At 40.8% G+C, this 21,611-nt stretch overlaps 1 protein-coding gene across 3 annotated transcripts in view; it reads right to left on the bottom strand.

Annotated features, from left to right (window-relative positions):
• grid2 (glutamate receptor, ionotropic, delta 2) overlaps nucleotides 1-21,611 on the bottom strand; it is a 600,398-nt gene that overhangs the window by 542,229 nt on the left and 36,558 nt on the right. For 2 of the 3 annotated variants that reach the window (XM_038704207.1, XM_038704209.1), the window contains exon 1: nucleotides 5,593-6,628. The exons of the other annotated variant lie outside the window; for it this stretch is intronic. In XM_038704207.1, the coding sequence (XP_038560135.1) occupies nucleotides 5,593-5,680 (88 nt within the window). In that variant the 5' untranslated portion in view covers nucleotides 5,681-6,628. Of the gene's footprint in view, nucleotides 1-5,592; nucleotides 6,629-21,611 lie in introns of those variants that run through there. 3 annotated transcript variants of the gene reach the window in all.

The following is a 21,611-nucleotide window of genomic DNA, read 5'->3' on the forward strand; positions in this document are numbered from 1 at the left end:
TTCCATAGAAATTGCAGGTGAAAATGTGCATGCTAAACAACAGCACTACAGAGCTGGAGCTGTAATAAATATAATAAATAAATGGATCTCAGTGGACTTAGTCCGATGTCACGCCCATCTGTCCAATTTTGGGACCACACATGGTGGTTTATGGTAGTCAAACCTGGACGAATACAACACACAAAACAGCAAGTCTTAACATAAACCAACTTATCTCGTGTGTGTGTGTGTGTGTGTGTGTGTGTGTGAGTCTCTCCAGAATCAGATTTTCTTTGCTTGCTCCCCTACTCAGTATCGCTCTCTGTATTCTGGCATTGCTTTTGTGGATTCAATTTATGAATGATTAAACAAAATTCTTGACCATATTTAATGAAAACGATTGCAAAATGGTGAAAATTCAGTAATCATATGAAGCATTCCCTAACGCATCTCTTCACACTGTACTTCACATTGTATCCTGGACACACCGCAAGATATAACTGAAGCCCAGAGTCTTCTAGTATAACTTCAGGTATAAAAACTGTAGCTGGAGCCTACAAGTACATCATATTATTGCAGGCCACGTTGCAAGGGAATGACAGAGCAAGGCATGACACAGATCATGCAAAAACTACAATTATTAGTAATTGCATTTCCTTAACTTTAAAGTAGTTGTGGGTGATTACCTGCAAGATATATATGGTGGACCATTTTTCGTCATTGATCTTCATCAAAGTGCTCATTCATTCAATTTATACTTTCCTGTGTCTAGCCAAGAGCAATAATAAGAGACAAAGACCATATCAATAGAGGCATGTAGTGGATAAAGACATTGTGTCACCTGTAGTCATCTTAGATTAATTCCAATATTCAACAACTACAAATGATATTAATCATTTGTAGGCTCTGACCACGCATTTATAGTCAGCCGTACAGCACAGGACAAGGACGAATCTCTGTGATTGGTATCAAAATGCTGCGTGCATGTGTAGACGAGAGAGAGAAGTCTGTGGGAGAGAGAGAGAGAGAGAGAGAGAGAGAGAGAGAGAGAGAGAGAAGAATGTACAATACGTGATTTGAACCCAGGTGAACCAGGCTCGTTTGCTGGCTTCTTTCCCCATGGTGAGCCAGTGGATGCACGCTGATGCACTGCATGGCTAAAAAAACAGTGCGACTCCAAAGTGAGGACTTAATCTAGATAAATCACAGTGACTTTCTGAGTGTAACTAATCAAGAGCAGACACAACCACACATACTTCCACGCTCTAACACACATGTGCAGAATCCATAAGAACTACCCTTATAAAGCAGAGGACCATTACCATGCAGCACACGATGCTGTGAGGGCCAAGAGGCAAGCGGACTCCCCCCTTCCTTCTGCATGCTGATCATTAGAGAGAGAGAGAGAGAGAGAGAGAGAGAGACTGGCGAGGCAGTGGTGCCAGCTGAGCTCCCCTGCAGCTCAATCACATTTAATGGTAAACGTCTGCCGGGCACTGCTCTTAATATTACAGAAATAAAAGGCAACTGTGATAGGATGACACAGGTTTAAATGGTAGGTGATGACGACACAAAATCTACTTTCTCTGTGTTTGTTCCCCTGGTTTCACTCTGTCTTTTACTTTCTGTCTTCCATCTTTTTACCCTTTGATTTACATCTCTCTCTGCCTGTCTATCTTTCTCACTTTCCCTCATTCCATCTTTAGCGGCAAGAGATTAAAGAGGGATTACTTCTGACATGTCAATGTGATGCGCCTGCTGGGTATAGTACTTTTATTCCTTTTTCATGCAGTCCTAAATCAATATGATGCACGCGCACACACACACACGCAGGTCAGCATTGTATGAGGTGGAGAGATGATGGAATGAAAAAAGAAGAAAGTCTTCAGGGATATGAATTATCTCCACTTGCAAAATGCAAAATTCTGACATGCAGAAACCACTGAATTGTTAGTGTGGCTTCTACTTCTTTGAAAAAATACCACTTTTTGTGAGAAACCAATGATAGAAAATCATTAGACTCTTTACTGTACTTGTTTCCACTGTATCCCCTGGTGTATCTGCTGCTTCCAAGGTCTGCTGAAGAAGCGAGGACAAGAGGGGATAAGTGAGGGTTGGAGGGTCAGGGAGAAGCAGAATAAGAAGAGACAAGTATTGTTTTGGGGTGGTAACATTTTGTTGTGATTCAAAGCACTTGTGGCTAGCAGGGAAATGAACTATCGATTAGAAATAAGGTAGGGGTGAGGTAGGGGTGAGGTAGGGGTGAGGTTGGGGTGGGTGACCAACACTGCTCCTTTGTCCTCAAACACACTCTCAAGACATCTACACGCACATGCGGTTGTTTATGCAGAGGAGAAAGTAACCCATTACACACTGCTTAAATTGAGTTGTAACTAACCAGGAATATATTCAGCCAACCAATAAACTTGCCTTCACTGTCTATTCCACTAATTGGATACCACTCACTGGCCAGGTTTCCACTACAGCAGGGGTCAGCAAATAAGTCTGACATTGGGCCAAATTTCTTTCAAGCTGTTATGTGGCGGGCCAGAACATTATTTCAGTCAAATTATATCAAACCTAGATATTCAAGTGCACGTTTAGCTCAGTCGGTAGGGTGCGGGACTCCCTTTGGAGGAGTTGTAAGATCGATCCCAAAATTCTGCTGACTTTTTTTTTCTTCCTTGTTAAACAAATTGATCAGCCTAGGGATACTTTTTCATATGTTCGCAATGAAGCATGTGCTGCCGTGCGTGCGCGTTCCAGCGTTTGATCCGCATTCATAAACCTATGGACACTAATTTTCATTTCCCTGATGAAATTCAGGGATTCAGATGGAATCCAATCACATGTTTACAGACGGCTTTTACAGAGGTGTGTCAAGTAAGCCAGAGACTCTTTTAAATGTCCTTAAGAACTTTTCAAAGTAAAAGCTTTCAATGAACTCAACATGAAGCATTGCTGCAAAAAATGTTCTCGCGCTTTTATTTTGGAGGCACAATCACCTATTCACCTATTCATCATCTATTTCAGCATCAGCCACTATCAAGTTATTCATTTTTTATTTTTCTGCTATCAAAGCAATCTGGTCCGCGGGACGACTATTGCAGACCACTGCACTACAGGGTCAAGGAGGAATAGCTCATTGTCCATGTCACTAAATTTGCTCCTCAAACATATATGTGGGATTTTTATGGATTATGTTGCAAACTGGAGGTGATTTGAGAGCTAAACTACATCTGTAAATCCCATGTCTGTAGAGCCTAATTTGACCTACTGACTTGTCTAATATAGTGCACCACAATATATCTATCCATCTTTACGTTTACCATTCTCTTCGTATAGGAAAAAGACCGAAAAGACCGACCAGATTGACACAAACCACTGAATCATATCAAAGAGTTGTAGCTTTTTATATTTATAGTTGAGTTTACAATCTGTATGTATTCTATTTCTGGAACTAATGAATTGGCTACAGTTTCAGACTTACATTCAGAACTTAATATAAACATAGGTATAACAATATGTATTCTTATGTATAGCTTAGTCTGTGAAAAATGTATCTGTGCTAGCCAGAAAAATAAGTCTTGAGTCATGTTAAAAAACAAAACAAATACACATTTTCACATGCTGCTACAAAATGTGACAGCAATTGATTCACATGGCATTTCAAGAACCTATATGCCAGTACAGCATGAACCTCAATAAGCTTACATGTCATTGTTCAACTTCATGGAGTCTTCACCGAGAACCTAGAACCAGTAAGACATCATGTTCAAGTTGGCCTAGATATAAAGATTACAGACCAGTCAGTGTACATACAGAGAACCTTGACCCAGTTTCAGCAGCTGCCAAGAACCTCAGTGCAAAGATCCCAGTCTTAGTCTTGGGAAGCCTTAAAATGTCTTACTGTTAACACTCTTCTAAAGAAACTTACAGTCAGGTAAAGTTTCCGTGTCTTGCAATTAGACACTTGCAGAACATGTGGCTACTGCTGGGATCAAATCATCCAGCCACAGGGTGATCTGTCTAACCAGTGGATTACACTGCCACCCTCGTAGGGCCAGAACCACAGCTTACAATCCTGTATGTCAGGGGAGGCTTCTGCGCACGTGTGACTTTACTGATACTTCAGCATTCCTGTTGTACTGCAGTAACATTTCGGTAGAACCTAATCTGAATATCTTCAAACAAAAATCCATGACATTTGGTAAGCCAGTTGAACTATTGGTTCATAACTAGCATCATCTGTAGCATTTGGTTTTCCCCAAAGCAAACCTGGTTTGATTGGCACACCACCTGCACGTTCCATTGTCTGCAAATTAGATAATACACATTCACTGCCTACTTGACCTGTGTAAATCGCATTCATTTGGCCATGCTGCTGTTGTAAGTCTGATAAGAAGCATCAGCTTGATCCACAGTCCAGAGAAGACATCGAACTGATCCAGCTCATGGCAAATTGCGCCCAGGTAGCCACCAAATTGGCCTGACATCTGCTGGCCAGGGCCTAAATGGATCAAACAGGCCAGTCCTCCCTCCCTGGCAGTGTGATGCAGTGGGCTGGAGTGGTGGTTTATAATGTGTTACGTGTGTGTGTTTGAGTGTGCATGTGTGTTAAAATATGAATGTGATCTTGGCCATGTGCATAATACTGTTCAGTGTGGACAGGTGCTTATCTTTCTGCTGGTGTGTGTGTGTGAGTGAGAGAGAATGTGTGTGTGGGTGGGTGTTTTTGCTCCTCACTCTGGCACACACACTGCTCTCTCTGGTTTATCGCCTGTTGGAGGCCACCGAGTTGTGCAACGATTATGTGTGCCCACCACCACCTCGCGTCCTGATCTCATCCTGCAAGACAGGCGCTCTCTCGCTCGCTGCTACAACGCCTGAAAGAATACGCTCCCTGATGTCGAAATCACACTCAACACAACAGTGCCACACTTTGCCGGTGTGGTGGTGGAAGGCGGAAAAAACGTTAGGACATAAAACGCTTTTTCCCCTCCTGGCACTGCAGTAGCTCACGGTGGAAGGTGGTGATGCCCATTGTGCTTCAGGAAAATCTATAAGTAGAAAATGTGCTGCCATGCAGGATAATCCCTCTGTCATGCAGGGCAACATCACGCCACCCTAAACCACCTGTTTTTCGCGCATCCTGTGCGCACACACTCATTACAATTCTAGAGAAACGTTGCACTTCTTAAGTGAACTCAACTCATATGGCTATTAATTAATATTAGCACCATAAAGCAATTCAGATATTATAGTTTACATGTAATTGATGCTCACTAATCACCTGACTCAAATGCAAACTTCATTTGAGAAGATGTCCACAATGGCGCATAACAGATCTCTAGTTCGTTATTTTACCAGTAATAAGCTATAAAGAAGTAGATGTGCCTATTTCAAGTGCGGTATCCACATCGTGAATGCAATGATTTACATTCATAGAAAAGCCCACTCGATAGCCCAGGGTGTCAAATAAATCGCCAGAAATACTGTAATTGAAGCAGCGCAGCGCATATCAAGGCTGAAACCTCCAATCTGTTTCCCGAGAGACGCACAGAGAGCCTCATTGTGGCCGCGAATTAGAAGAGAAAAGGCGCAGTAACTCACCGATGTGGATGATTGAATCCGAGAGCGCCGACTTCCACTCCTGGCTCCAAAAAACGGCAAAGAGCAACATAGTCGAGATAACTTTCATGTTGTCCAGAGATATTTCCCCCCAAAACCAGAGAAAACCACAGCTCTCTGAGTGAGAGCGAACGGAGTTAAAATCCCGAGAACCGAAGCTTCTTTTCTTTTTTTAGTCCATCTGTAGGGCGGTCAAGGAAATTCCTTGTAATCTCTGCCTTGAGATGCTCTTCTCTTGGCGTTAGAGTGCGATGCTTGTCTGAAGAAGAAAATAAGTAGATTCCCGGGTAGCAGGAGACTAATACCCTGTTGAAATTCCTCCCAACGTTAAATCATATTCGGGGCGAGCGGGGAGACGCTGAGCCGCAGAGAGCACAACCCGCATCCAAACGTCGCCGCGTTAAGGCGAACTGATGGGTTGGAGGATGTGGTCGCTCAGTTAAAGGAATAGACCTTTAATCGTTCGATGGCGTGAGGGAAAACCTAGTTATCTTGAAAAGCAGTTGTTATAATGACCCGTGATTCCCAGCCTTTCAGACCCGGCGACGCAGTTTCCCCCCTGCACCAATCACCAAACCACCAGCAGCAGCAGCAGCAGCCTCAGCAGACCAAGCCAACGGCCAAAACTTCCATTTTCACCAGGAGCTTTTTTTATCTTTGCCCCTCTTCGATTATCAACAACGCCAGAACACACAGACGAACACGGCGACTTTTTGTTGGAGGGAAAGAAATAACATATGATGAAAAGCCTTGTCACATGGCATTACCACGGAGAGGTACCATATTCCGAAATTGTGTCTAGTTTCCTGTAGAGACGAGAGAGAGACCGGGATGGAGAGGGCTCTTACACATCTAATGAAAGAGTGCTCCAAAGCCACTCTTGTTTTCTGCGTCAGGAAGTGGGGGGAAATGTAGGCTAGGCTATATGGAGGAAAATTAACGGAGGATGCGCGCAACGACACTCCGCGGTCCGCACTCCGTATGCGGGTACTCGCGTCAGTCCCGGCACGCACGGTGGCTGGTGAAGAGGAGGTATGCCGCGTCCGTGTGGGAGAGAGTGAGGGAGTGGGGAAGGGAGAGAGAGAGAGAGAGAGAGAGGGAGGAGACCCAGGAGAGAGCAAGAGGCAGCAACTATGAGCAGCAGCAGTTGCCAGCCGGGGCGCGTATCTTCTGTCTGGAATTACCTTGGAGAAAGAGAGAGACGAGATGTGTCTGTCGGGGAGACAAAGAGACAGACAGATGAAGAGAGGGGTGATGTGCTCACCTGAGCTCTGCCATGGGCGCTTCAGACAACCATCGACCCGCTGTCTACGGCTGGCGATGGGGGTGCCAGTTGGTTATCACTCGTGATATATAAAGGTTATCTGGGTCGGATGTTTTTATTTTATTTTACATTAGCAATTTAGGTCGAATTAACCCTGCTGCTGAGGAGAATCCCGTATAGGCTATTTCTCCCTATATTGTTCAGTTTACTCACATCAAATATTCAGACAGGATGCTTTCATCTTTCAGACACTTTCCCGTATTTGTCCATCATATGCCCATTCCTCAGTCCACCATGGCCAAACTTATTTTCTTTTCGTGCAACTATCCTCCCATTCTTCAGTCCCTTCCACTCCCCACCCCACTATCATCCATTTATTCATCCCTGCCTCCCTGAAGGGCTGGAGTCCCCAGGGTTCATCTTAATCTGCCCCAGACCTTGGATTAGGGATTAGGAGTGTTGGGAGCCTCAGGCTACCATTGGACTGTTTTATACAGCATTCAAGGAATGGGAGATTAAACTGACAGTGATAGTGATGTTGTGAAAGCTGCACTCACTTCTCCTATTCTTCTCTATTGATTTGTTATTAAATGTTTATATAACCACTCATGTTGAAGGGGAACATCTCTTGTTTGGCAAGTGAGCTGTAGCTGTGACAAGAAAAAGCAAAATGTAATGTAAAATATATATATATTTTGGAAGATAACAACAAGATAATATACCTCATTGCTTCAATGTCCAATGTTTGTGCTCGCATCAAAATGAAGTACTTCCAAAATGTGGTTGGGATAACAGTGATATGGAATAAATGATTGACTCATGCACACTGAGAGACAGTGCGCTATTTATTTTTGACTTTGTACAGATTTGAAGGGTTTTTTGGTTCTTGTTCTACTTAAAAGACTCATTAGAGACAAGTTTGTGTATCTGTGGTCGCAATGATTTGATTCCACAGTACAACCCATTCATGGCAGGACTTTTCTAGAGCTAGATTAATATGGATGAATTTTACACCTTTTATTCGCATGATGGACATACAATTGTACTCACATGCGCACACACACACCCCTAGAATTAAAATAACACTATAATCATTGGATAATCACACACACACTTTGGTATAACTTGGTAAAAAATATTTAGAGGTTGGCATCATTTCATATGATTTATTCATACAAAACATCAATAGTGTTTAGTGAAAATTTTCTGTTCTTTGTATAGCCTACAGTAAAGCAAGACCTTGTTAATTTTTTTAATGTTTGAATGTTTAACATGTTGGGAATTATTTGGACTGCTGCTGAGCAAAAAGACTGAGAAAGTGTAACCTTGAACAGCACTCATCCCTGCACAACACAGTTCATGCGTTTCTGGAAATCACCTATTTGAAAGAGGAATATCCTGCACCAGATGGGCAGTGGACACACTCAGACCTCCATATCCATCCTGTGTGTTGGCTGAAGATTGATCCTTCGCTGTAATCCCTCTATCAGTGGTGTACTGAGAGCTGAGGACGGTGTGGACACCGATGTGTGTATGCTGTGACCCTGCTGTAAATACACATGTAGTATCTGGCAGTGGCATATAGGCTTAACTGTATGTGGGTGTTATTGTGTCAGTTTGCAACCTCCGATTTCCAAATTGTCATTTTAGGGCATAGTACAATTCATATACTTTTTTTATGGATCATATAAACCTTCAAATCCACCGAGAATGGTAAAAAATTATTTAGTTTTCACATTATAGCAAGTATTGTCCACTGTATATGCTAATACCCTTGATTATTTACCTCTCTGTTATTCTCCTTTTGGACTTCCATTTTACTTTCACAAAGGGATCTTCGGAGAATATGATCTTGTTTCAGTAAAAAAAACATAAGTCCTTAGAAACTCAGTGTCTTGTACCGAAGACCATTTGGGTAATCCAAGTTTTACACTCTGTTAATGCCTTACAGCAATGTTTTACTTTTGCAGAGCTTTTTCACCGTCTACTACACGCTCTTCCCTGGGGACCCACTGTCACCACCAGCAGTCAGACTTGTTCTCAGCTCTCACTGTTGATAACTGTGAACAAAATTAAAAAGGCAAAATTTTCTTTGTATAAAGTAAGGCCATGGACACAAAATGAAATCAGGTAACTCCCAGTCACACTCAGACACAACCTACCTATACAGCACATATGTCCCCATACAAAGGATTAAGTTTGTCATATAGGTCCACTTGTGTCCAGCTTGCAACATCAGCTACTAGGCTTGTCTCATTAATGTGACATCATTAAAACCGTTAATTGGAAGAGATGTGTAATAAAGATGAGCTGCCGCGACTTGAGAAAGAAACAGAAAGATGAGAATGACAGAGGTGTAGGTGAGTATAAGTGCAATAAGAAAACAGAATTCATTCAAAATGAATAGCAAAGAGACAAATTTAGACCAAAATACATTGGTCTCTACAATGTTTTCTTATTCCACAACATTATTTTTAGCATTTTTTCCCCCTTTGAAAACTTTATTAATAGTAGTCTATAGAACGTAAAAACAAATCCCATGTAGTATTTAAAAGTGATTTCTTGCTGTATACAACATTTGTAAAGCCTTTTATTGAAACCACTGCTTACATTTGATTGTAGTCTTCCTTCCTCTCCTCCTCTATTCTGTTCGCACATTGCTTCCTTTTTTCCGGTGCCTTACAGCAACAGACTGTAGACACACAACTGGTCTATGATCGTCTCGCATGCTGGAAGAACATGTGATTCAAACAATACAGAGAACCTACTAATCAAATTTTGCTCTACAGTTCCCTTGTACTTGTACCCACTGTACCTTTACTCCAGTAATCAGTTTAAGAGGTGGTATTATGCTTTTCGCCTTTTTCCCTCACCTTTATTGAGTTATATACCTTTTTTGTGCATGTAATAGTTTTGCAAAGTGAAAAACCCCAAAGTCCAGCCCAAAGGGAGTTCCCATCTCCCACAGAAAACTCTGCTCTGAACTGCCTGAAAACAGCTTGTTTGTAGTCCAGCCGTTTCTCTTTCATCCCTGTGACGACACAGGGATGAAACGGAGATGCGCCTCGTATAACGCTCGCCAAGCGGCTAGTCCGACATGCCCTCAAAAACCCCAGTGGAAAAATACTGAGCTGCAGCACACACCTCTCCTCTCCCTTCCAAACACTCGCTACCCTCCAGGCAGTCAATGGACATGAAGTTGTTACTGTGATGTAGACACAGAGCTCGGTTAAAACGTTACGGATGAAAGATACTTTTGTTACAGATTAATAACTCACCACTCTGAAACTCTGGCTCCAGTCCATGTTGCAGTATATGTTGATCTCACTGACCCCCCTTTCTCTGCTTCTGATGGGAACTGCGCATGTGCAACTCCCAACAAAGACCATGTAGAGGCAAGATGTATCACTCCATAGCTAAATCGAAGCCTTCAACACAGGGTGAAAAGAGGAGCTGTAACAATGTGCACTATGACAAAAGTATGGTGTTTTTTGAAAATTAAACCATGTAAACCTGTTCTGGTATAACCTCCAAATAAAATTTTAAACCTGACATCCGAGAAGATGAAACAGAGAAAAGCACACGTTGACCAGTTTTATTATCAGTTGTTTTTGTTGTCCACTTCATTGTGAAGCTTCCCATTACCCATGTCAAGTGCATTGTTAGGATACACTGCGCCTTGTTAGGATAGAACAGTTCTGGATAAGGCAAGCATGTATGTTAAATGATCTAATGGGTCAGTATAAACGTCTCAGAAACTGCTGATGTGAAACCTACAGGAAAAGAGGGTTCACTACTACTTGTTCAGTGTCAATTTCTGCATCAATAGACTAAACATAATTCACTGTTGGCAAGACACTGTTTTCTTGTTTGTAGCAGTCGCAACAGGTAGTAACAGTATCTCCAATTTATGCATAGGAATTTTTGTTTTAGTAAAATGACAGAAAAGTGCCTGGAGTCATTTCTTTTTACATTCTGAGAAAAACATTTATAGACACAAATATTGTGCCACTTCACCACTATTGAATGAGATTTGATCTGTCATCAGAAGAGTATGTTATACTAAGTTAGGATGCATTTAAGGATGCTGGAAACATGTACAGCATAATTATATGAAGCTTCTTTGTCATTAATTCACTAACCATAACATATCTTTGATGGATTAACCACTTGATTATCAATACAACTGTTAAGACTGTTATGTAATTTGTGAAAAGGCACCTTATGGGATTTGATTTCCCAAAACTTTAAAGGGGCATGAAATACTCTGTGTTATAGTATACTGTTCCTTCCCCACCCATCTTTACTAGTACTATACAATGAATACAAAATGATGAATTAAAAGATGTAAAGCATTATAAAAGTCTTCAAGCTCCGCCTGCTGCCTTTATTTGTGTAAGCTAGTAGAGGAGTCACCTTCAGTGTAAGTGAGATTTTATCTGGGTCCTATAGGATGTACGTAAAAGCCTTAACAAGCCTTTACAAAACTAAAAAAACATCTATACAACACACATACACACTGATAAGTAAAAGCAGCCAGATACGCCTCAGAGAGAGACAAAGAGCAATTCAGGTGTGAGGTGAGTGGCTATTTAGTATGCATGCCTATTGCTGTCAGTAGGTCTCAAGGACATTGTCTGTCTTGGGGGGTAAAAGTAGATGGAGGCCTGCATCTGTATATTCATGTGGGCATGGAAGTGTGTGTGTGTGTGTGTGTGTCAATGTCAGATATTTGTATAAAGCAACTATGCCTCTATTTCTGTGTTGCCGTCAAAGCCATTAAGTGACAGGGCAGGAAAAGTCAACATTATTGTTTCGGAAGCAAAACCTGCTATCATGAGCATGGGTGCGTGTGTGTGTGTACACATATATGTGTGTTATCGTTTTACGGGCTTTCAAATAGGAGACCAGACAACAATTATTAAGCCTGAGTACCATCAGACACTTTCAAATGGCCACTAGCAACCCACGGAGATGATTTATTCTCACACAGAAAACAAACAGAACAAAGATCAGCACAAGCTGATATTTGTGTATCCACAAACTAAACCAAAGCAGATTTTGATTTGAAGCAACAGAACATACTGATTTGTTTTAGTCAACAAATGTTGTTTACTATACCTTTTCCTTTTGTCTGGTGATGCCAATAATATTTGCACAGAGTAGTTGTTTGGCACTTTGTCACCAACAACGCTAGGCTATCTATCACTACCCTTTCTGAGAACGCAATAAATTACCACTGTTTTGCTAATAATTGGATCCCTTCCTTATTTATTTATATTTTGTGTTTGTCTAGCAATATTTAAGAGGTGCTTCACCTGTCCACCTACCCATGGCTTTTGCCTGCTAATGGCTGCCTAATGTGGCAGAGAGTGATGTGTTTGGGGGCATTACAGGGCCCAATCTAATCCCAAGCAACATAGCACTGTCTCCCAAAGAGAGCCTTATTCCCAGCTGCCGTAAATCTTACTGTGGCATTACGATCACACATCACACATACACACCGATATCTTCCCTCACCGCACACACATAAACACAACCTAAATCTAAACTCATCTTAAGTGAATAATTGATACACTCTAAGAGTTTTCCTTATCTAAGAGTGGAGAGACTAAGGGAGAGGGAAGACAAGTGAAGACAGGCAACAGAGAACTACAAAGGTTGAGGTAAAAAGAGCACAGAAGAGTGAAAAGAGTTTTGGGTCTTTATCATTTTTAAAGATGTAAGGTTTATGGATATTTCCCAAGGGGCAAGAAAAGGTGTGTGTCATGTGAAGATAAGAAACGTAATCAAGACATGCTTTGTGTGTGTGTGTGTGTGTGTGTGTGTGTGTGTGTGTGTGTGTGTGTGTGTGTGTGTATTGTATCTGTAAAGGTACTTTATTGTCACATACAAATGAAATTCGAAATTCATCCTCTGCATTTAACCCATCCCTCAAGCGAGCAGCGCCCAGGGACCAACTCCAGATCTGAGTGGTACTAGTCAATGGCACTGACTGGAGAACCTAACATGTTTTTGATGGTGGGGAAACCACAGAACCCGGGGTTCGAATCCTTGCTGTGAGGCCACTGTGCAATCCACTGGGTCACCCTGCCACCCAGCTGGCTAGAATCTTGATTCCCCCCCATTTAATATATTCACCCTTTCTATAAAATGTGTGGACTTAAAGGAAGTCTTCTTAAGTGAGCCATAAAATGTAATCCCTAATAACCTTCATTCCCCTTGACCCAGGAGATAAAGAAAAAGGGTAGGATGGGAGAACTGGGAGGGTTGGGATGGGGGATGGGATTGGTACTGGCAGGCAGAGATTGAAAACATGAGAAAGACTGAAAGAAACAGGTAGATCCTAGCCTGGGGCGTAGGTATTGAACTTACTCAGTGCTGAGAGGATGTTCTCAGGGGTAATTATACAGGAACACACATTTTTTTCCTTTTCATTCTCTATTGGTCTCTCCCCTTTTCCCGTTTCCTTGTAAATATATGGGGCGGTCAAGTGCAAATGACAAAAGGAACATTCTCCTGTGGCATAAAATGCAATGGTTGAGAGGGCGGAGGCCAAGACAGTTCCTGTATTATCCCCTTGTTGATTTTCCCGTTATTTGTTATTGAGCTAAGAAGGGTGTTTTTAAGGGAGCTGTCCTCATCTAATGGTGCTGAAACGCTCAGCCAAACTACGTCTCAACATTGGAGCTGTCCAGTAAGGTGGTGCTGAATCTAAACTCTGGAAGCCCATTTTCATAAAGCTTCGTAACAATTCCAGTATAGTGTCCAGTATAGTACAGTACAGCATACTATAAAATATTGTATATTGCTAGTACAGATCTACAATTTACTAGTAACATCATGACTATGCTTCAGTTCAGTTCTGGCCACTGCACCCGTATCTATCCCCTCGACCTCATTCATGCATTCTCTCTTGGAGGGTTTGTCATGTTAAGGACTGTCCAAAACCAGTTGGTGGGGAGTACAAGTGGAATATAACATCCTCTAACTGCAACTGTGCATCAGTGCAGACTTAACTCCACTACAACTACACAAAAGGCACATATGCCTTTCCTCTTTGTATTATGGACTTCATCACAAAATCTAGTGAAGGTTTTATTTGTACCACTTTTTTATTGGGTGTAAAACTTATTTTACGTCATAGGTTCACTGTTGTACATTTGAAACATCAGGGGAACAGAACATTATGTAACTGAACAGCTTAACAACCAAGGTGTCTATGAGTATCCATGGTGACCCATTTCCCGCTTACAGTTGAGGAGGGTGAGTGGGTCCCATTTTTAACCGTTTTTATTTATACCCTCTTCTCCATAGTCAAGTGCATAGGGGGGAAACTGATTAGGGGGAATGCCTCAATGGACCTGATGATGAGGTTGCACTAGCACAGTAAATTATGCTTTTGTGTCTTCTCAACAACCAGACAGCTAAAAAGACTTCTCAAAAAATTTACCTTATATAATTAAAACATGTAATAAGTTGGGGCCCAAATTGCAATATGCTTTACAGTAACAGGCACTGAAATCTTATTTTATACACAGGGGTAATAGCATTTTAGGGTTAGCTAAAGTTAGTGCATGAAAACGGCTAAACTGGGTTGGCTCTCGGCTTTAGGATATAGGACTGACATACAGAGTATAGATACTCAGTCTCTCTGTATGCCATCATCTCTGCCATAAGCCTATTATTAGGATCCAGCAGTTAACAGCATGGGACATATCCAATATAGTGTTAAAACTGAGAAGTGTTCACTCTGCAGTGTTGGAAAGTGGAACTTTTTTATCAGACTCTGACAGCCCACAGTATTGGCATATTCTACTACGGATGCTGTTGAAGTCAGGAGTGCTACATTTCATCCATTTAAAGTGACTTACAATAGCACAAGTACATACATTTTACAAATGGTGCCCAGTGGGAAAGAAAACATACACTGAACAGCATCAGCGACTTGCTCTGTCTGTTAGGTTACGTCCAGGTTGTCTGCATGTATGTATCAAACAAAATGTCCATCAGGTACTGTTCAAGAATCTATTCAGTGCCAGCACACAAAGTCAGAAAAGTCTGACTAACATTCAGCTTTAGTGTATTCAGTGAACTGATCGGCTTGTATTGTACCATGTAATGGAGATTTTGGTAAAAGGAAACTTTTGCAAAAAAGAACCCAGTAGCCAATTTAAAATCACATTCAGAAAAAACACATTGTGAAGCTGTGCTCGCTTGGTGGAGCTAAAATATGGTAATATAGGCCATTAACATGTGATATTTGGTGGATGCTTTTATGCTAAGCGGCTTACAGTTCCATGAGTGTGAATATCTTTCAGCATGAGTGACCCCAGTGGGAGCTGAACCCCTAAAACTACAAATGCTATCCTGTAACCTTCAAGATACTAGATTTCTGTGTCTGTTGTTGTACTGACAAAACTTGAAATATGTTCTTTTCTTGTCTACAGTGCTGAAACAAGTAGTACCATTGCCACTGAAAATTCTCAAAGGTGTGGATTAACTTTTAGTAACCGGATAGTATAACCACACACCTATGACGTAGATGTTTGTTTGCACTTCTAAATTAAGCGCTTTGACCTAGGGTTATCTGTGTAAACACCACAACCAAAAAATAACTTTCCATTGAGAACCATGCAAATTTAATTTAAAAAGTAATTGTAGAAGGAGGAAAGAGAGCGCCTTTGAAGTAATGTGGTGAAGCTGCAGCCTGTGGCTCTTAGAGACAGCTGCAGGGAGAAGGAGAGAGGAAACATGAAAAAAACCACACAGAAGTCACAGGTAAGAGTGTGAGAGGGAAAGACCAAGCAATAGAGAGCTAATGTGTCTGACAGACGGAAAGGGAGAGAAAAGCTGCCTGTGTGAGGGAGAGAGCACTAGGTAACATTAGCTCTGCTGGAAAAACTGTTCCCACAATTATATTGCAGAGCAGGATGCAGCCCTGTTGTAGGTTGAGTATATTAAAAATTTTAGTTCAATCAGTAAAATTTCTCTCCTGATTTCAAAACTTGACAAGACTTGTTTTAAGTCTGAGCTCAGCCTTGTGAACCACTTCCTGTTTAGAAAGATGTTGCTTAGGAATGCAATCGTTACGAATTCTGAGGCTCAAGAACTATATTATGATGTTTAAAACAAAAAAGTGAGATTAAAAATGACTTATGAGTGACTGATGTTTTTAATTTAATGACATATAACATTTTTGAAATGAAAAAACTAAAAAAAAAATTTAATTGATATTTATTTTAAAGTGCTGGTATTATGCTCATTTACAAGTTCAAAATCCTATTTAGGTGTTGTACCAGAACAGGTTTACATGGCTTAATTTTCACAAAACACCATATTTGTTTTCATACTGCACATTTCTACAGCTCCTCTTTTCACCCTGTCTTGAAAGTTTTGTATTAGCTCTGGAGTGATACATCTTGTCTCTAAATGATTTCTGTTGGGAGTTGCGCAGTTCCTAGTTAAGGACTACTAGCCAATCAGAAGCAGAGTAGGGCGGGTCAACAAGAAGCCGGTAAACAGCTTCGATTCAGCTGTAAGCTAGACTGGAGCAAGTGTTTCAGAGTGGTGAGTTATTAATCTGTAACAAATGTATCTTTCATCCATAAAGTTGTAACTGAGCTCTGTCTCTACATCACAGTAGCAACTTTATGTCCATTGACTGCCTTGAAGGTAGCTAGTGTTAGGAAGGGAGAGGAGTGTGTACTGCAGGTCAGTGTTTTTTCACCAGTGTTTTTGAGGGTGTGTCGGACTAGCTGCTTGGCGAGCGTTATATGAGGCGCATTTCATCCCAGTGACGACACAGGGATGAAAGGGACGCGGCTGGACTACAAACAAGCTGTTTCCAGGCAGTTCAGAGCAGTGTTTTCTGTGGGAGATGGGAACTCCCTTTGGGCTGGACTTTGGGCTTTTTTTCACTTTGCAAACCTGTTACATGCACAAAAAAGTTATTTAACTCAGTAAAGAAGAGGGAAAAAGCCAAAAAGCATAATACCACCTCTTTAAGGAACTACTGTTCTATATGATTTGCACAAACTATTTTGTAAATACACTTCCTTCATTTTAAAAATATCGATGTAGGTGCTACATAAACTTTGATGTCAGAACTAAAAAAACAGAAAGTCAAGTAAACTGTCCGCGCAGTGCGATTACATACAAAGTCAATGCAGACGCAAATCCTATGGAATCAGATTTGTCCAATGTCCAATTTATTTAAAAAACCTCTTAAACATCAAACAAAACATAATAATTTTTAAAAGAATAAAACTAACTGAAGCAAAAAATAATAATCTCAAAAGTAAAACATGTAACTTGCAAAGAAACTGTTGGTTGTTTACTTTTTTGATAAGTCATTTTGTTCACAGCTCCCTCTACTGCTTTCTCACTGCTCAGACTTTGTCTCTCACTGTCAGCTCTGCGGTTATGCTGCCAGCTCTCTCGTTTGCACTACCTGATTTTGTTGCCTTAAGTTAGCTTTTACCCATCTAATAACATTGATCTTTTTATTGTAATTAAATCCCAGTAAAATCTGTTTATTTCATGTTCTGAAAATCAGTGCACGCTAGGTGGCATCGTCAATCGGCCCAACCCTAGTGCATTTGGAAAAACTACTATGTAACTGTAAAGCATGGAATATACAGAAAATTGACATTTATTATACATGCAAAACAATTCTGACACAACACAGTTTTACCCTCTCTCTTATCATACCACGTGATTGGAGTTATTTGTTATGCTAACCCCTGCAGTTAGCATTTTTCCACTGCCCGCCCTATTGAATATGGAAAGCACCATAGTATCCTGGCACTGACTGCTCAGGCACTACATTGAGAAAGTCAAGAGATCAAGAGATCAGCGGGTACTGCATGATGTACTGGGATATTCCATGGACACTACCTTAATTCATCAAGTATCACATATTAACAACTGTTTAGTCATTGTGTAATATGGACAGAAGGTGTTAAATGTCTCAAAGTACGTTGCTGTCTTACACAACCAAAAGCATCACTTTCTGCCAGTGAAAAGCATTAGAGCTGCCCACTGTGGCTTGTGCAGAAAAACAGATTGTCCTGTTCTTTTCTGGTTACTATAAGCAATAAAGTGAAATGCCGTGCTGCCCATCCTTATGTTTTTGTCTTATTATATTTAAAATTCAGTGGGTTTCCCCAATTTATGAACTACTTGAGCTTCAACAAAGTTTGCTTACTTTACAAATACATTCACTGACACTATAATGCATTGATGTTAAGATACAAATTGGGATAAAAAAAACTGTTCAATTGTATTTACTTTGTCAATTCTATACATTATGTTACAAACCAATAAATAAGTAGTTCCAGAAATCCAACCAAAAACCCCACTAAGCTCTAGAACATTTCACAGGAGCTCTGTCTGCTGAAGTATGCCTTTGAAAAGTGGATCTTACTCTCACCATACTGTCTCAGCTTAACTAACAAATATGAAAAAAAAAAATGCAGGTGCCAATGGATAGTTGCTTAGACTCACTTTGGTGCTGACATGTCATTTTAGCTCAGAGCTGTTCACTGTGTGTGTAAATAACAAAATCGTTTTATAAGTGGTAATAGTGCAAAGGTTTTCCAGCTGGGAGCTTTCTCACTTTCTCTTCTATTATCTTTCAACTCAAATGTAATAAAAGCACTTTCATTGTCTTTGTAAATCTTACACAAAAGCTACTCACCATGATTGGTGCTGGAACAAAGGTCTGACCTACTGTGTTTTTATATCAAACAGAATCACACAAGTAGATTTTAACTGTGTAAATTATGCTACATATACTTAATGTATACTGTATTTATACTGTGCATCCCAATATGTGTTGAGCAATCAAGTACATTGCTCAACATTATGACTAAACTGTCATATATACAGGTATGAATATAGTCACATGCAGAAAGACAGCTACAATATGTTGGAATCTGTCCAAAGTTCAGTGAATTTAGACAGCATACAGAATAGTATGTATTGATTTATTTTGGGTAGCCTGCTATTTCCTCTTTCTGTCTGTGCACTCAGTCTTTGTAACTAAAATGCCATTCCGTTCTCTGTTTCATGTAATCGCAGCTGGAAACCCTCTCTGACACTGATAAAAATAAGATTATCCAGATTTAAAAACTAGCAGTATACATTTCCAACCTTCTCCCAAAACAGTAGTAAAGTGTTCTGTTCAGCCTCTCTGTGGTGCTGAAAACCAAATTTTGTAAAAGTTTTTATTTTTTATAATACTGTCACAGCAGGAAAGTGTTCGGATATGAGTGATGCTGGAATAGGGAAGTTAGCTTCAGCTAAGCAGGTACAAAAACAAAAAAGACTTCCTGACTCCAAAGGCAACGCTGAATATACAAATTACATTAATGAAGTAATATCAAGCGATAAGTCATCAAAGCACAATGTGACTCATAAAAATTGGGGCAGCAACTCAAACATGCTTTATTTAGTCATATATATAATATAAAATAGTCATTTTCAGAAAGTCTGGGTGCCCCGAATGCCTGTATGTTTGATCGCTGTCCAATAAATTCTAATGCAACCTCAGGGAGTTTTTTTCAACTGGCTTATACGAACCTATTACAAGATTTGCACTCCATGAAATCTCTTACAGTAACATTAAATGCTGCAGGAAGGACCCAGCTTGAGATCAGCACTCAAGAAAAAATGTTCCAAGCCTGCCTAAGGCTAGAGCCGGCACTTATTGTGTGTCAACAAAAAAAACTTTCAACAAGGATAGGATGTAACTCTAGTTGGTAAACCTGTGAAAAACAACAACACTCCATGCAAGTTCAGTTAGCGCTAAGCCAGAAACAAAAATTGTACAATCCTTTTTATTTGATTGTTTGATTGATTTAAATGCCGTGTCCTACCCAACCCATATGGGCTTAAGACACTAGACAACAACAGCAATAAAGCAATAAAGATCACATGGCAAATCATAACAAAATGATCCACAAATTGAACATTTCAAAAGGTCCAATTTACATAATTGAACTGTTCTGAACGGTATTATTATTAACTCTATGATAATTCGTGTACTGTCTTAGCTGTCATGCATTTTCTATAAATGTTATATACATGTTTCTATAAATGCTGCCAAAACAAAAACCTTTCTTCTTTGTATCTCTCTCAGATTTCTTTCATCTCTCGACTTGCCGCTATCCAATAAAGGCAAAAATGCCCAAAACATGATTTGCTTAACACAGATCTGATCAAAGGTGTCATTTAAGCAAAGAAAGAAAACATGTGAGATATGTAATGAATGCTGAACACAAGTTGGTAGAGACTGAGAAGACAGATTGAAGAGCACTTTACACAGCCCCTACCCAACACTGTTGCGCTCTGTTAAAAGCAGGCTGCCCCAGCTATAGCCCACCTGCAGCCCCCTTTACTTTCATGTTGCTCAGCCGCACAGTCTTGCAACCCCTCCATCCATCCGCTAACTCTCCCCGTCTCTTTTTCTCTCTCCTCTGTTTCATGTCTCTCATCTTTCATTCCTTATTCCCCACCTTGCTCCCATTATCTACCCGATCTCTAAATCCCTTTACTCTCCCTCTCCACTGACCAGTGGCCGTTAGTTCATTTCATGACATGTTATGGTCACAAATCATCGTGATTAAAATGCCATAAATGTAAATTGTACATGGTTGGAATGCCACTATTAAAGTCATGATATCACTTTCTTTTGGTGTTATGTTATGTTTTAAAGTTGGTGATATCCATTGTTACGTCCCCGCTCTCTAGGGGTAGGAGAGATGTAAACATAAACCAGATGGTTTTGGTATGGGTGGAAAGATTATTTATTAAACAGTCCGGTACAACAAAAAGGTCAAACAGAAAATGGGCAAGCGGGTGCTGCGTAAAACAAAGAACCAAATATAACAAAAAGAGATCCCTCCTAAATGAGGGATTACTAAACTACTTACAAAAGAATAAACAAAAACCTCTCTAGCCGTCGTTCAAAAACCAAAACACAGGGATCGCAGCACCCCTAAACCTAGTGTATCTAAAACAAGTAATTTCTAACAGGTGTAAGTAATCAGTGATGAGCTTCTCCTAGCCCAATTCTGCAGACCAATACTGAGATCAACCCGGGTGAGTTACCAACTCTCAGTAACACACAGATCTAACAAACAAGGACACGCACGCACAGCGTTCAATGTCAGGACCAGCGTCGGGGCAAACTACATGGCAAATGGTAGCTGCCTCAATCCAGCAGCAGACCAGCCTATTTGACGGAGAAGGCGCGAAGGCGGTCCTGCAGGCAGCTCAGCAATTGGATGAGGGTTGGTGTGCTGCTCCAATCAGGATCGTCAGATGTGGGAGGCAGGATCAGCCAGACTTCCCCGAAGACCAGTACAATCCACAGTGTACCACCTGTAGGGGGAAACACAGCAGCAACAGTGACACACCGAGGGCAGCCGTAACACTCCCCCCAATAAAACACAGACTGTAATGTCTGAACCATAGTCAGATCACTACGTAATATACATCTCTATACATAGATAACGCCTAGATAACGCGTCAGCGATCACATTTTCATTCCCTTTCTTGTGGCGTATCTCAAGATTGTAATCCTGTGCAATCAGAGCCCAGCGCATAAGCCGATTGTACATGCGGGAAAGGAACACAAGTGGGTTATGATCCGTGTAAACTACTACTGGCAGAGAACTAGACCCAACGTAAACCTCAAAGTGTTGCAAGGCCAACAACAAAGCAAGAGTGT

The sequence above is a fragment of the Micropterus salmoides genome, unplaced genomic scaffold (genome assembly GCF_014851395.1).
Source record: "Micropterus salmoides isolate LMB-PRFRI ecotype aquatic unplaced genomic scaffold, ASM1485139v1 Ms_hic_scaffold_7, whole genome shotgun sequence".
NCBI classification, from domain to species: Eukaryota; Metazoa; Chordata; class Actinopteri; order Centrarchiformes; family Centrarchidae; genus Micropterus; species Micropterus salmoides.